General features: G+C 34.3%; 1 protein-coding gene across 1 annotated transcript; it reads right to left on the reverse strand.

The window, feature by feature from the left end:
- Positions 1-3,614: 3,614 nt before the first annotated feature.
- Positions 3,615-8,244, reverse strand: LOC102605231 (subtilisin-like protease SBT3.3). The gene is made up of 9 exons (XM_015314018.1): positions 8,166-8,244; positions 7,907-8,062; positions 7,481-7,824; positions 6,173-6,505; positions 5,934-5,995; positions 5,588-5,842; positions 5,095-5,215; positions 4,716-4,902; positions 3,615-4,198 (listed from the first exon to the last, which is right to left on the reverse strand). Exons 1-9 carry the CDS (start codon positions 8,242-8,244, stop codon positions 3,615-3,617), a joined length of 2,121 nt encoding a protein of 706 aa, XP_015169504.1.
- Between the last annotated feature and the right edge of the window lie 7,066 nt (positions 8,245-15,310).

Below are 15,310 nucleotides of genomic sequence, written 5' to 3' on the forward strand. Positions count from 1 at the left end.
AGTCGTCATATACCTTGCTGAGGGTATAGAACCTGACTACTAAGTGGATCCACCAGCCTATGCTAAAAAGACTAAGGAATCATCTAAAAAGTAAGACCATTTTCTACCCATGGTGGCTACATGGTTTATGGGGGCTGTGAGTTGTCTGAACTATCCCCAATATCAATGCTCAATACTACTCCGAAAATATGATACGAGCTCTTATGTTTAGAAAACATACTTCTTTCTGTGATTTGAGATAATTGCTCAAAAACTTAGCTCAAGGCTATCTTGGAAATCAAGGTTTCCTTTTCTTGTTTAAATGTGAAAACATTTTAGACTCTTTGGATTACAGAGCCCCCATAGACTCTATGAAGAAATGAACTTCATTCTTTACTCTTTACTCTTTACTCAACTTTGAACTTTAAGTCTTAAAACAAGTTAAAAGCATTTGTGAAAGACTTCTTGAAAAGACTCCAAGAACTTCCTAGACTTGGCTCTTAACTTTCATTGAATTTGAATTTATGGATTCAAGGTTATTATGAGTCATGTTTCTAGATGATTTCTAGATGTTTAGAAGTCATTTAGAGTAGTTAGAATCAATAGGAAGTGTTAGTACACTTTAAAAGGACTTAAACGGGATAAACGACGAAAAATGGGTGGGGGCAGACGACTCGGGCGCATTACTGGCGCGCCGCACCAGCCCCTAAGTTACTGGGGCTCGTTTCTAGAACACTGCAGGCGCGCCGCCCCAGCCTCCTTGGCGTAGATGGGGCGCGCCATGCCAGACACTCCCCAGGTGAATTTGACGAATTTTTCTTCTCGATTTCAGACCTTAATTCGATTAAATCCAATTCCTTTTCTCAATATCTTCTTAGATTCAGATACCCAAAACATGTACACTAGAATCTAACTCGAATCAACTCTTAACATTGCTAAAGCATCTCAAGAAAATCCATCAATCCCAAATAAGTTCAAGAATGAAAACAATTCAAGAACATCAAATTCTCAATCTTTTTGGACGAAAATCATGCTGAATTAAACATGTTTGGCGCGTGGGTGAACTAACCCAACGCTATGTGATCTCACATACCTCGTAGGATTGAATCCTTGGCGAAATTCACAATCAAACTTGAACATTCTCGACGAATCTTGCCTTTTCTCCTTCTTTCTCCTCTTTTCTCCTTTCTCCAAGCCCTAGCGTAGATTTCCAATTTTCTAAGTTGACCAAATTCTGATTTGACCCCAATTAAACTCCTAAAAAGGGATTAAAATAATTAGGTAAGGAAAAGAGTAAAATACCCTTCCAAAATCCGGTTTTGGACTTTCCTTATTTGAACAACCCAACTTCAAATGGTCATATCTCACGCATACGAACTCGGAATTGAGTAAACTTGGCGGCGTTGGAAAGATTATTCCAAGATCTTTCCTACGCTATCTGGAAACACACCTAACTCATCCTGAGCTAGGAGTTATGGTTGTTTGAAGTTGACCAAAAATCCAACTTAACATACTTAACAAATTTTCCAGATTTTTATATTCTTTCCAAAAATGACTATTTTCACTTTTTAACTTCTTTCTAGTTACGGGGTGTTACAAAATCATTTTCCATCGATTTAATCATTTATCGCTAGAATCATTTTCCATTGGCATTACTATATCCATTTCCCATATACATCGCCGAAACCATTTCCCATTAACATCCTCAATAGGTTTCATCACAGTGTTTCAGAATCAAGGCAAATAGGTATGTTCATACAAATTGACAATTTCCATAATACAAAATCCATAACAACATAATTGTGATACATCATCAATAGTAAGTTAATATAACCACTCAAAACATCCATAACACATCATATATCAATATATCATCAAATTGCCTTTTTATTATTCATTTTTCATCATTAAGATAATTTTGTATGAACATGTAACCACAAATATCAACCCTTCACCAATTCTCATTACTCTCCAACACACACAATAAAGAAATACGAGATTCTATATACTTAACAAGGTCAAGAAGTCTATTTGCCTCAAGAAATCAAACAATCACTTCGGTATTTGAATTTTTCTTTTCCATTGAGTCTGTAATTCAACACAATCTGTTCAAATAGATAATTACGATAAAAAATCAGAACTAACAACACCCATATCAAAGATTTCAGAAATCGAAGCCAAATTGACCTTAAAACTCATTTCCAAAAATGATGGTTAAATCTGGAATTTTATATAAAATAGTCTTACCCAAAAAAATTGAAATTCACCAATGAAAAACATTCCAAAAACAGAGTTGAACTCAATCTTAAATCACCATCTTATCAAAAACCTTAAACCTTACTACACCTTCAAAGTTGGAATCAAAACCAATAACTAATCATTAAAATCATGAAATTAGTGAGTAAAAGAGATGGAAAGTTAATAATCGTTATCCAATTGAAGAATCTCGTAAATACAATTTGAAATCTCCTCAATCTCTTAATATTCAAAAATGGTGAAATGGGGTTGAAACCTCGATTTTGGAAAAACACATACTGTTCACATCTCAAATCCTCATTGCAATCACGACCCCAAGCCACACGATCTCGATGAGTAAGCCAATCAACTCATTTATGTTGACCGCATGCGATTACGACTCGACCTCACGCAGTCTTAATGACCTGGAAACTAATCATATGCCATCGCAACAGGACATAATCCCATGCGATCGCGAGAGAGGGTATCGCGATGAACAAACTAACAGGCACCCGACTCAGCAAACCAGCAATTCACACAAGACATAAAATCCCCAAATGGACCCTTGGGATTCATTCGAAATTCTGAATACACAAACCATATAAGCTACCCAACTAAACTCGATGTTTCAAACTCAATGGAACTATCAAAATACAGATCGAGGTCTCCTTTACCTAAAATTCGTGAAAATCACAATAAACTAACTTAACGCATAAAAGTATCAAATTACCCCTAAAACATCTGAAAAATCAACCAAGACCTCACTTGGACCTAAAATATTCCCCCCGAATCCAATGAAACCCTCGAAAATTTGATCCGAACATCCGAACTCTGAATGTTGACCAAAGTCAACTCAAGGTCTAAATCCATTTAAACTTCCAGCTCAAGGCCTCAATTCACGAAACAACTCTGAATAAAAAAATGACAACATTCCTAGACCAAATTCCACATTTTAGAGCTGATGGAAGTGACAGAATTCTATTTCGAGACTCGAAACTCTGGTTGTTACCAAAAACCACTTTAAACCTTTCAAAACTCAACTTCCAGAAATCACAACATTTAAATCAAATTTCAAAACCTACTTCGCAAACTGGTCAAACATGACTCGGGACAACTATCGGGAGGGGTAAAATGATGCTTTTACAAAAATTTCCAAAAATGACCTTTCCGGATCATTACATCAATCGACTTGAAGGCGACATAAACACAATAGAGAATCATAAACTCAAAAACATAAAACAATTTTTTATCTTTACATAAATATTCAAATATCATCTTTTCCTTTACATTCTTGACTACACTATTTAATTACATCAAAAAGAAAAATAACAACATGAAGTAAAAGAATTATTTACATCACCATGCATTTTCTTCAAACAAAATTAATTCATGTGTCATCTTTAGACATCTACTTGTTTCCTCACAGCAATAGGAATTCTAACAAAATGCTTTCCATCATTCCATGCCAAACTTCCAAAGGTAAATTTACTCATTCTTTGATGAGTAGATGTGATTTTTACCTCAAATGAAATTTTCTTTGTTTTCGAATTGAACTTCACAATATGTGGACTTACTTTAACTACAGTATTTCTCGGAGGTTTAATCACTACTTTGTATATCGCGTTGACATTTCCAACATTCGTAACAGTTCTTTTGATAGTAACTGAATTTTTAAGATTTGGAATAGATATTGAAGGGAGATTTAAATTCAACCTAGATGGTACTTTATTAGGACATATAATGCCTGATGAAGTTGAATTTTTAGTTTTGGAAAAAAGTGTAGTTGCATTTTGCATCTTATCATTACTATATCCTAAACTACAAAGATAATTCAAATAATCATTTTTATCCATATCATAAACTAATCCAGGATCTGTTGCTCCATTTGGATTACAAATTCCACCTCCAAAATCAAATGGATCAGCAATTTTATCTCCTGCTCCTTCTGAATATATTTCAGATTTATATGTGTCCTCATTCCATGCTACACAAATTTTAAAAAAATTATTGATAATGTAAATAAAAAATAACATAGGAAAAAAGGACAAATATAACTTCGAGTTATCGTAAATGGTATGCAGATATCCTCCGTTATACTTTTGGGACATTGGTGTCCCTGCCCTCCAAAAACTAGAACATATATGCCCTTCGCTTTAAGGGAAGACAAAATAGGGACACGTGGCACAATTTTTATCCGTCAATCTGATATTTAATGAATGTCGGGTCAGTGGATAGGATTATGACAAGTGTATGTCTGTTAGTAAAAAGGGTATATATGCTCTAGTTTTTGGACGGCAAGGGCACCAATATCCCAAAAGTATGACGGAGGGTATCTGCATACCATTTACGATAGTTTGGGATATATTTATCCTTTTTCCCAATAACATTATAAGTTAAAATAACTTTCTTGCAAGTAATTTTACACCATTAGGTAAATTGACCTATATAAGTGTTAATGCTGTTAGTAGTTCTGGAGTTTTTCAACACTTCTTTCTAATTACCTGTAGTTACGAGTGCGGATTTGATAGCAGCAGGAGACCAATCAGGATGTGCAACTTTAAGGAGTGCAACAATTCCTGAAACATGAGGAGCTGCCATGGATGTTCCTGACATGAGTTGGAATCCATGGTCTCCTTTCTGAGGACGAACCGCGGCAAGTATATTTACACCAGGAGCTGCAATATCGGGCTACAACGATATTTGTGTAGTCAGAAGTTAATTGTCATTAAAAGAACATGTTTAGCAGTAATTAAGGTGTTATCGTTAATTACTTGATGCTAAAGAGAATTTTCGATGTAGTGTGAGTTTAAGAAAGAAATGACTTTTGAATTTTGCGATCTTAAATTAAAAATGTGATAATGTAGAAAGATGTATATTTACCTTCAAAATTTCTGGGGCAAAGGCATTTGGGCCTCTGGATGAGAACTTAGGCACTTTTAGGACTACTTCTTGGCCCTCAAGTATTTCAGATCGACCCAATTTAATCATAGGATCCTGGTTACTGTTTCAAATTGATTAACAACAAATTAATGTGCACTGATATAAAAAAGTATAATACATAAATATGTCATTTAATTTAACCTTAACTGAAATTTGTCTTCCAACTATGGTTCTGCACAAATAAGCATTTAAACTTATATAGAGTTGAACAAACATACACAACACACATCATACAGCTTGACATTCTATGCTACATTGTATGTGGCGTTCTACATGGATTGTACCACGTAAGACGTGCGTGTCTACTTGTTCAACTTTATACAAATTTAAGCACACTCAAAAGTTGGAAAGTATAGATACCAGTCGTCACCAAGTTAAAGGGATGACATATGATTTTATAAAAATAGAAAGAGTAAGAGAAATATATGCTTACTTTGATTTAGATCGTTGAAAATAGTCATATATTTGATTTCCTTGCTCCAAATCAACATAAACATTTGGTATAGGGATACCAAAAAGTTGATTGTAGTCAGTAATTTCATCAAAAGGGGGAATAGAAACAATGATAGCCAAAACCCCACTAGTCTTTAGATTTATCAAAGACGCAAGTATATCATCTTCTTGTTGAAAGAAAACCAATAGAACTTTTCCTTTCACTTCATTAGCAATAAATTTAACTTGTTCACCCCTACAAATGAAAGATATAAATATTAACAAAGTTATTATGTCATATAACTTGTAAATTTATATTGGATGTACAATATATATATTTCACTTACTTTGTTATATTATGAAAAGTTATCAAAGGACCAAAGATTTGCTCCCTAAAAAGTCCATCACCCTACAAGAAAAGAACAAACTTAATTTAAATTGCCACTAGGAGTTGAACAAGTATACACACGTATCCTACGTGACATAATACATGTAGGATGTAAATTGTCACGTCGGATAAGTGTGTGTACTTGTTTAACTTATGCACATTCAAAATTAGAGGGCGTAGATGACAGCTGACGCTTACTAGTATTGTGTTGTTGTTTCCAAGTGTTAAAGGAGTGACAATGTGTCTATCGGAATTGCTAGCAGCAACAGTTATAACCCATGGAGCAGTATTACTAATTGTGTTAGAGTCAGGTCCACTATTTCCACCAGCAGCAATGACAGATATGCCATGAGATACTGCATGATAAGATCCAATCCCCAAAACACTTTCTTCATTAACTTCAGCAATGTTTATAAAAATATCACCAATAGATGCTGATATTATGTCAACTCCATCTTTTATAGCATCATCAACACCAGCAAGAATATCAGCACCACTACAATATACTGCCATCATTTCTTTCCAACATATCTATTCAAAATATAATTAAATCAAAACAACATATTAGTCTGATGGTATAATGCATAAACGTGCCCTTGCCTAATGATCTGGTATCTACACCCTTCAATTTTGGGTGTATACAAGTAGACACTTACACAATTATATAAGGGAAAAAGGATAAATGTACCCCCGAACTATCGTAATTGGTATGCAGATACCCTCCGTCATACTATTGGGACATTGATGTCCCTGCCGTCTAAAAACTAGAGCATATATGCTCTTCATTCTAACGGAAGACTAAATAGGGACACGTAGCGCAATCTTATCGGTCGATCCGATATTTAATCGGCGGATAAGATTATGACACGTGTATGTCCGTTAGTATAAAGGGTATATATGCTCTAGTTTTTTGACGGCAGGGGCACCAATGTCCCAAAATTATGACAATGGATATCTGCATACCATTTACGATAGTTCAAGGGTATATTTATCCTTTTTCCCATTATATAAAGTTAAATAAGTAGACACATGATGCATCCTAAGTAGCATATAATACACTTAGGATGCCATGCATTTAGGATGCTACGTAGGACTCATGTGTCTACTTATTCAATTTCATGCAAATCTAAGTACTGCCTACTTGTGTATGCACACATAAAGCTGGAGGGCATAGATAATAGCTGGATGCCAAGTTAACAGTCATATTTATGTATTATCCATACAAAAGAACCAAAACAACGTAACATGACAATACATAAATGTGCCCTTGACAACTATGCCCTCCAACTTTGAGTGACGCAATTAGACACTTAAAAGTTGTGTAGAGTTGAATAAGTAAACACACACTTCCTACGAGGCATCCTACGTGTATTATGCCACGTAGGATGTGTGTGTCTACTTGTTCAATTTTATACAAGTTTAAGTGTCTACTTATGCATACACACACATAGTTGGAGTATATAGATATCAGATGAGGTCAAGTTAAAATAAACGCTATAATAATACCTTATAAATAGCTAATCGTGCAAGTGGTGCTCCTCCTCTTATTGTTCCCATGTTAAGACCATAGTATTGTAAATTATTAACATAAGAACCAGCAGCTGTAGAAGCACAATGAGAACCATGTCCACTTGCATCTACTGCTGATAAATTATAAGTTTTATCAATAATACTTTGACTTAGTCCCTTTTCTTCCATAAATCCTTTTATGTACCAACGAGCACCAATTATTTTTTTGTTACAATGTATTGTGGCATTGAAATTTGCTTCAGATTTACAAATTCCTTTCCATCGAGATGGAATTGGACCCATCCCATTATCATTAAAAGCTTCCGATTCTCCCGATATACCTGCATAATATATAAACGTGTCCTTTAACGTCCAGGCACATATAGTTGCGTAAAAAAAAACTAAGTAAGAATAAAATTAAACCTGAATCTAAAACGCCAATAATCATTCCATCACCCTGATTTGTTTTGTTGAGAAGATTGTTGGGAGAATTTCTAGAAAGACCCAAAAAATCCCAACTCCTTGACGTATGAGTCGTATAAAGAGGATTTTTTATAACTCGAACCACGTCAGGTAATTCTGAAATGCAATAAAAACACGTATATCAAGAAAGTTATTTTCTTTTATAAATTTTATGTTGTGTTAGTAGATGAGGTACAAATGCATGATAGTAAATAAATACCTCCAATTTGTTTGGCTTGAGAATTAGTGAGCTTAGCAGCAAATCCAGAAAAACCATGTCTATAACTATACATCATCATTTTTTTGGCTTCTTCCTTACTACATGACGACGATACACATCATGTTACAACGAAAAGGAAGAAGAACTTCAGGTCTACAAGGTGTAAACAGTAGGAAATAGCAGCTGTAAATTGCTATAGAAAATCTGAAAGTGAAGAAGAAGGCTTAAGTTTTCTTGAGTTCAATTTTTTTCACTAGATATTTCATTACATATGGTGTATTTATAGATAAAGTGTGAGAATTACAACCACATAATAAGCAAAATATCTCACACCAAACTATGTACCTATGTGGCTCACTAGCCACCACTCATTTTAAATCAAGACTAACATATCTACTATAAAATATCTCCAACCTAGGAGTTTCTAGACAATTCTTACTTTTCTAACATATCTAATACAAAATATCTCCAACCTAGGAGTTTCTTGACAAATCTTACTTTTCTAACATATCTAATACAAAATATCTCCAACCTAGGAGTTTCTTGACAAATCTTACTTTTCTAACATATCTAATACAAAATATCTCCAACCTAGGAGTTTCTTGACAAATCTTACTTTTCTAACATATCTAATACAAAATATCTCCAACCTAGGAGTTTCTTGACAAATCTTACTTTTCTAACATATCTAATACAAAATATCTCCAACCTAGGAGTTTCTTGACAAATCTTACTTTTCTAACATATCTAATACAAAATATCTTCAATCTAGGAGTTTCTAGACAAATCTTAATTTTCTAACACTCCTCCTTAAGATTTTTCATTGAAACTCCTTGCAACAACCTTTGAAACTCAAACTTCTTAGTGGAAAGAGCCTTGGTCAGAACTTCGGCCTGCTGATCTTCACTGATGCAATGCACCAACTTAACTTCACCATTCTTCTCAGCATCTCTTAAAGAGTGAAACCTTATGTTGATATGCTTTGTTCTTCCATGCTGCCCCGGATTTTCAGCCATCGCAATGGCTGATTTATTGTCCACATAGATCAGTGTTGGGTTTTTTGGCAACAAATTCAATTCCAACAAGATCTTTCTTAACCAAATTGCTTGATTTGTAGCAGATGCAACACCCATATACTCGGCTTCTGCGGAAGATTGTCCTACAATATCTTGCTTCTTTGGGCTCCAAGAAAAAATGCTTGAACCAAACGAAAAACAGTAACCAGAAGTGCTTTTGTAATCATCCAAGCATCCACCCCAATCGCTATATCTGAATAGCCAATAAGAGCTCCATTCTCCACATTTCTATACCAGATTCCATAATTAATCGTCCCTCTAATGTACCTTAACACCCTTTTAGCAGCTCCAAAATGCTTAGTGCTGGGACTTTGCATATATCGAGATAACAAACTCATAGAGAACATTATGTCTAGCCTAGAAGCTGTTAGATACAATAGACTTCCAAATAGACTTCTATAAACTTTTGGATCTGCCCTCTCTTCGTCATCATCCTTCATTAATTTTTCATTCATAACAAGTGGAGTTATAATAGCTTTGCACTTGTCAAGCTTGAACCTTTTTAAAAGATTCAAGGCATACCTCTTTTGGGACAAGAAAATTCCTTCAAAAGATTGAGATATCTCCATTCCGAGGAAAAACTTCATTTCTCCTAGATCGGACATCTCAAAAACATTTAGCATTTCATTTTTAACTTCTTGAACCGCAAGAGGATTTTCACCTATAATCATCAAATCATCGACATAAACTGATATCATAATCAACATCCCATCCGCTTGCCTTTTGAAGTACAAAGTAGGCTCATTTAGGCTTTTGTTGAAGCCTTGAGACAACAAATGAGAATCCAGCCTACTATACCAAGCTCTTGGGGCTTGTTTAAGACCATAGAGAGCCCTTTTAAGCTTGTACACCTTGTCTTCTTCACCTGCAACTGTAAAACCTTCAGGTTGTTCAACATAAATGTCTTCCTTAAGCAATTCGTTGAGAAATGCAGATTTTACATCCAAATGGAAGATTTTCCACTTGTATTGTGCTGTGAGAGCGACTAGAAACCTTACTGCTCATGCCGTGCAACAGGAGCAAACGTTTCTCCAAAGTCCACTCCAGGTTGCTAAGAATAGCCTTTAACTACAAGTCTAGCTTTATACTTGAAGATGGAGCCATCTGGATTGAACTTTGTTCGATAGACCCATTTGATACCGATAACATTCATCTCTTCTGGCCTATCAACCAACTTCCAAGTATCATTTTTATTAATCATGGCAAGTTCCTCAACCATTGCTGAAATCCACACTTTGTGGTTTGTTGCTTCTTCAAATGAGGATGGTTCAATAAGAGCAATATTGCATTGCTCATAAACTTCTGCTAGTGATTTGGTCTTCAAAACAGGAGAGTCTGTAGTCAATTCAACATCTGAATTATTTTTTGTTCCAGCAATAGGACTAGAGGGAGTATCACCTTTTTGCTGATTTGGAGTTACAGCTGAAGTACTCCTACCTTGGTTCTTCACAACAATATGTTGATCCTAATCATAGTGGCTAGACTCATCCACTACAAGATCTCTACTAACAACACCTTCTTACTACTAACATTGTACACTTTGTATCCTTTTGCAACTGTGTTAGAGCCCAACAGAACACACAGTTCTGCCTTGCTATCTAATTTGCCTCTTTTAGCATCAGGAACATGTGCATAGCATACCGAACCAAATACCTTCAAGTGTCTTGCAGATGGCTTGATACCCTTCTATGCTTCAAATGGTGTCATGTCTTGGATTGCTTTAGTTGGTAATCTATTTAGCAAATAGAGACAACGGTATTGACTGCTTCAGCTCAAAAGTATTTAGGCATCTTTTTTTTTCTGCCAACATGCATCTCGCCATCTCCATCACAATTTTGTTCTTCCACACAGAAACCCTGTTCTGTTGTGGAGTGTGGCTGACAATGAATTGTTGTTGGATACCCAAATCTTTACAATACTTGCTGAACTGATACGAAGTATATTCAGTTTCATTATCGGATCTAATATACTTCAATTTACAGCCACTCTCCCTTTCTACCATAGCTTTGAATTCTTTGAAAACAGAAAACACTTGATATTTGCTACTAAGAAAGTAGACCCATGTCATTCGAGTCAGATCATCTACAAAGAGAACAAAATACTTGTTTCCACTCAAAGAAGCCGTCCTCATTGGTCTACATAAATCTGTATGAACCAACTCTAGCTTTTCCTTAGCTCTCCAAAGACTTCCTTTAGGAAAGGATCGTCTATGCATTTTACCAAATTGACATGACTCACAAACATCTCTACACAGGTCAATTTTGGGTACTTCAAGCACCATACCCTTTGATCGCATATACACCAGTGAGCTAAGATTATAATGACCGAACCTTTTGTGCCAAAGCCAAGTATCGCTCAATTCAACATTAAAAAGAGCAAATATCAATAAAATAGCATGAAATTGGAAAGGAATTGTCAATCATGCTAATTTTAGCTACTTCACATCCTTTAGAATCATAAATGACACATTGTTTGTCCTTAAAATTAAGAGAATATTTTTATGAAGCAATTGAGCACAACTTAACAAGTTTTGTCAAATTTGGCACATAAAGAACATCATTAATAATTTTCGTACCTTCGTCAGTAGGAAATTTTACTAACCCTCTACCGCGAGCTTCCACCAATGCGCCATTTCCAAGCTTTACTTTGGTTCTATCAGATCTGTCCAAGGTAACAAACAGAATCATAAATGACACATTGTTTGTCCTTAAAATTAAGAGAATATTTTTTATGAAGCAATTGAGCACAACTTAACAAGTTTTGTCAAATTTGGCACATAAAGAACATCATTAATAATTTTCGTACCTTCGTCAGTAGGAAATTTTTACTAACCCTCTACCGCGAGCTTCCACCAATGCGCCATTTCCAAGCTTTACTTTGGTTCTATCAGATCTGTCCAAGGTAACAAACAGATTTTCATCAATCACCATGTGCCTTGTGCACGCTCTATCAACATACCATTTACATTGGTCAATACGTGATGTGTGTGAGGCCATGCAAACCTCCTCCTCTGATTTTCCAACTTGGTGATCATCTGCGAAATTCACTCGATGGGAAGATTGGCTACTTTGATTTTGCTTTTGCCTACAATACTTCTTAATGTGACCATACTTCTTACAATATCTACATTGAATTGGAGACCTCTTTGAATTCTGCCAATAATTCTTCTCTAAGTGGTTTGTCTTCTTACAAATGCCACAAGGTGGAAATTTTCCTTTTATTGACAAATCACCTTGGTTTCCACCAGATTTTACCTCTCCAGATTTATCCAATCAGACTTTTTTGCTTTCCTTTTGATGTTTGAATTTATGTCTTGCTTGAAAGGCATCTTCTACTGTCCCTTCACTTCTCATAGTGACCCGTTGCTCTTGGACCTGCAATTTGGAGATTAGTTTGGCTATTATAAGAGTAGTCAAGTCACAAGACTCTTTAATAGCTGAGATTTTTTATTCAAACTTGTCTGGAAGGCTGACCAAGATCTTCTCTACAACTTTCTGATCTGAAAAGGTTTCACCAAGTATTCTTATCTGGTTCACAATCTCCATCAGCTTTGAAGAGTATTCTTTCACACTATCTAAGTCTTTCATCTTCAAAAGCTCAAACTCTCTCTTCAATGCTAAGAGTCTAATAGACTTTACTCTACTAATGCCTTCAAACTCCTCCTTTAACTTATCCCAAGCCTCTTTGGCTGTTTCACAAGTCATAATCCTCGTAAATATCACGTCCGTAAGACTTGAATGTATGCAGGTGAGAGCTCCTGGGGATCTAGTCACCAACTCATCATACTTCTTAATTGCATTGAGAGTTGCATTACCTCTCAATGGCTGGACATCAGGTTCTCAAAGCTCAACAACTGGACATCAGGTTCTCAAAGCTCAACAACTTCTCATAAGTTGAGAGCCTTTAGATAAGCCTTCATTTTGATGACATATGTGATAATTCTCTCCGGTAAAAGTCAGAGGACTTGTCGTTGGTTGATTTTCAGGTGTCACGAATTTTTTTCAGCAAGCAAATTCAAGAAAAGAACAGAAAGTAGATGAGCGAAACAAACAAATTTTGATTAAGATCCCTTAGGAAATAGGCTCTGATACCATGTTACAACGAAAAGAAAGAAGAACTTCAGGCCTACAAGGTGTAAACAGTAGGAAATAGCAGCTGTAAATTGCTACAGAAAATCTGAAAGTGAAGAAGAAGGCTTAGGTTTTCTTGAGTTCAATTTTTTTCACTAGATATTCCATTACATATGGTGTATTTATAGATAAAGTGTGAGAATCACAACCACATAATAAGCAAAATATCTCACACCAAACTATGTACCTATGTGGCTCACTAACCACCACTCATTTTAAATCAAGACTAACATATCTACTACAAAATATCTCCAACCTAGGAGTTTCTAGACAATTCTTACGTTTCTAACATATCTAATACAAAATAGCTTCAACCTAGGAGTTTCTAGACAAATCTTACTTTTCTAACATATCTAATACAAAATATCTCAAATCTAGGAGTTTCTAGACAAATCTTAATTTTCTAACACATCACAATCAGGTCACTCATAAAATAATTCTTTTTAATCGGTCACAAAAAGAATGACACATTTCTATAATAAGTAACAATTTAACTATAAAATGTTTATTTTACCTTTAATGAAATGATTTACAGCCACACAAATTTCTATCAATTCATTTTGGACCACAAATTTTAAAAGTTTTCATTTCTTTCTTAAACTTTGTGCCGAGTCAAGCTATCTCACATGAAATGAGACGGAGGGAGTAACTAATAACTTGCTTTTATATTATTGGTCAAATTACATTGATCATGTAAAATATTTTTACACGTTGTAGAAGAAAAATGATACTAACACTACGATTAAAACAGTTTTTAACAGCAATATATGTACCTTCCAGCTACTTGACTTAAGATGTCATGATGTGAATCGGTAATAAGTTCATGATCATCGTGTGGCTTATGTCCCAAGTAGATAATATACACCTGTAAATTCAAATAAAATACAATAGTTAATAATATCCTAAATATATATACCTTTTTTGGAATATAAATAAAAAGTTTGTTTTTTATTGAATATTTCATATAAATTTTTAATAATATCCTATAAATATACCTTAGAATCATCAGCTTCATCTGCTTTTACAATTATTTCACATAAACAAGCAAAGATTAACAAGAAAACTAAAAGAAGAAGAGAAGAAGTTGGATTTTTCATTTTGTTGAAAAGGAGAAAACTAATAACCTAACTTTCAAAAACAATTTTGGTTAATTAAATTGGATAATGCATGTAATGTTTCAAGCCTTATATAGGTTACATTCACCACACAGAGTAGAGAAAAATAATGTGTGGTTTATATTTTAAAGTATATGATTAAGTATTAGTCATTCACTCAATTAGTACAAGAAAATTATGATCCTACTTTTATTCCTTTAAAAATGGTTGTCGTTTTTTTTTTTTAAGAAAAAAAACATATATATACTTTGTATTTATTATGTTGATCACAAAAGCTTTCTCATCACATGAAATTAATCTCAAGCCAACTAATACACCAATAATTTAGTTATTATGCATTTTAATTATCTTTATTTTTCAAGATAATAGAAATATGAAATTCTCTTCATGATTCTTTTGCCAATAATAATATTGATAAGTCATGACTTGGTAGAAAATATAGACTTAAACACTTGTAGTAAGTCTTTGATGTGTCATTGACACTTTTCGTTGACTTACCATAATATTGTGCTACACGAATTTTAAATCACGTAAGAAACTTTTCTCACTTTATTTATGTCATTTTCTCCCCCTTCCACCACCATCCCCCACCACACAACTTTTTCGAAAAATTCTACAAAAAAAAAATTTGGGTTACATTTCTTGATTCCTTTTTTCTATCCTTGAAAATCGAATTTGCATATTTATCCATCATTTTAACATAGAAAGGGATAACTTGATTGAAATATAATTAGATTTTTTTTTTTCACATATTACTTGTGTTATTATACTTTTATATATATATATATATATATATATATATATATGTGTTTGAAAAAAATTTT

Source organism: Solanum tuberosum, unplaced genomic scaffold (genome assembly GCF_000226075.1).
Source record: "Solanum tuberosum cultivar DM 1-3 516 R44 unplaced genomic scaffold, SolTub_3.0 scf00267, whole genome shotgun sequence".
Lineage (NCBI taxonomy): Eukaryota > Viridiplantae > Streptophyta > Magnoliopsida > Solanales > Solanaceae > Solanum > Solanum tuberosum.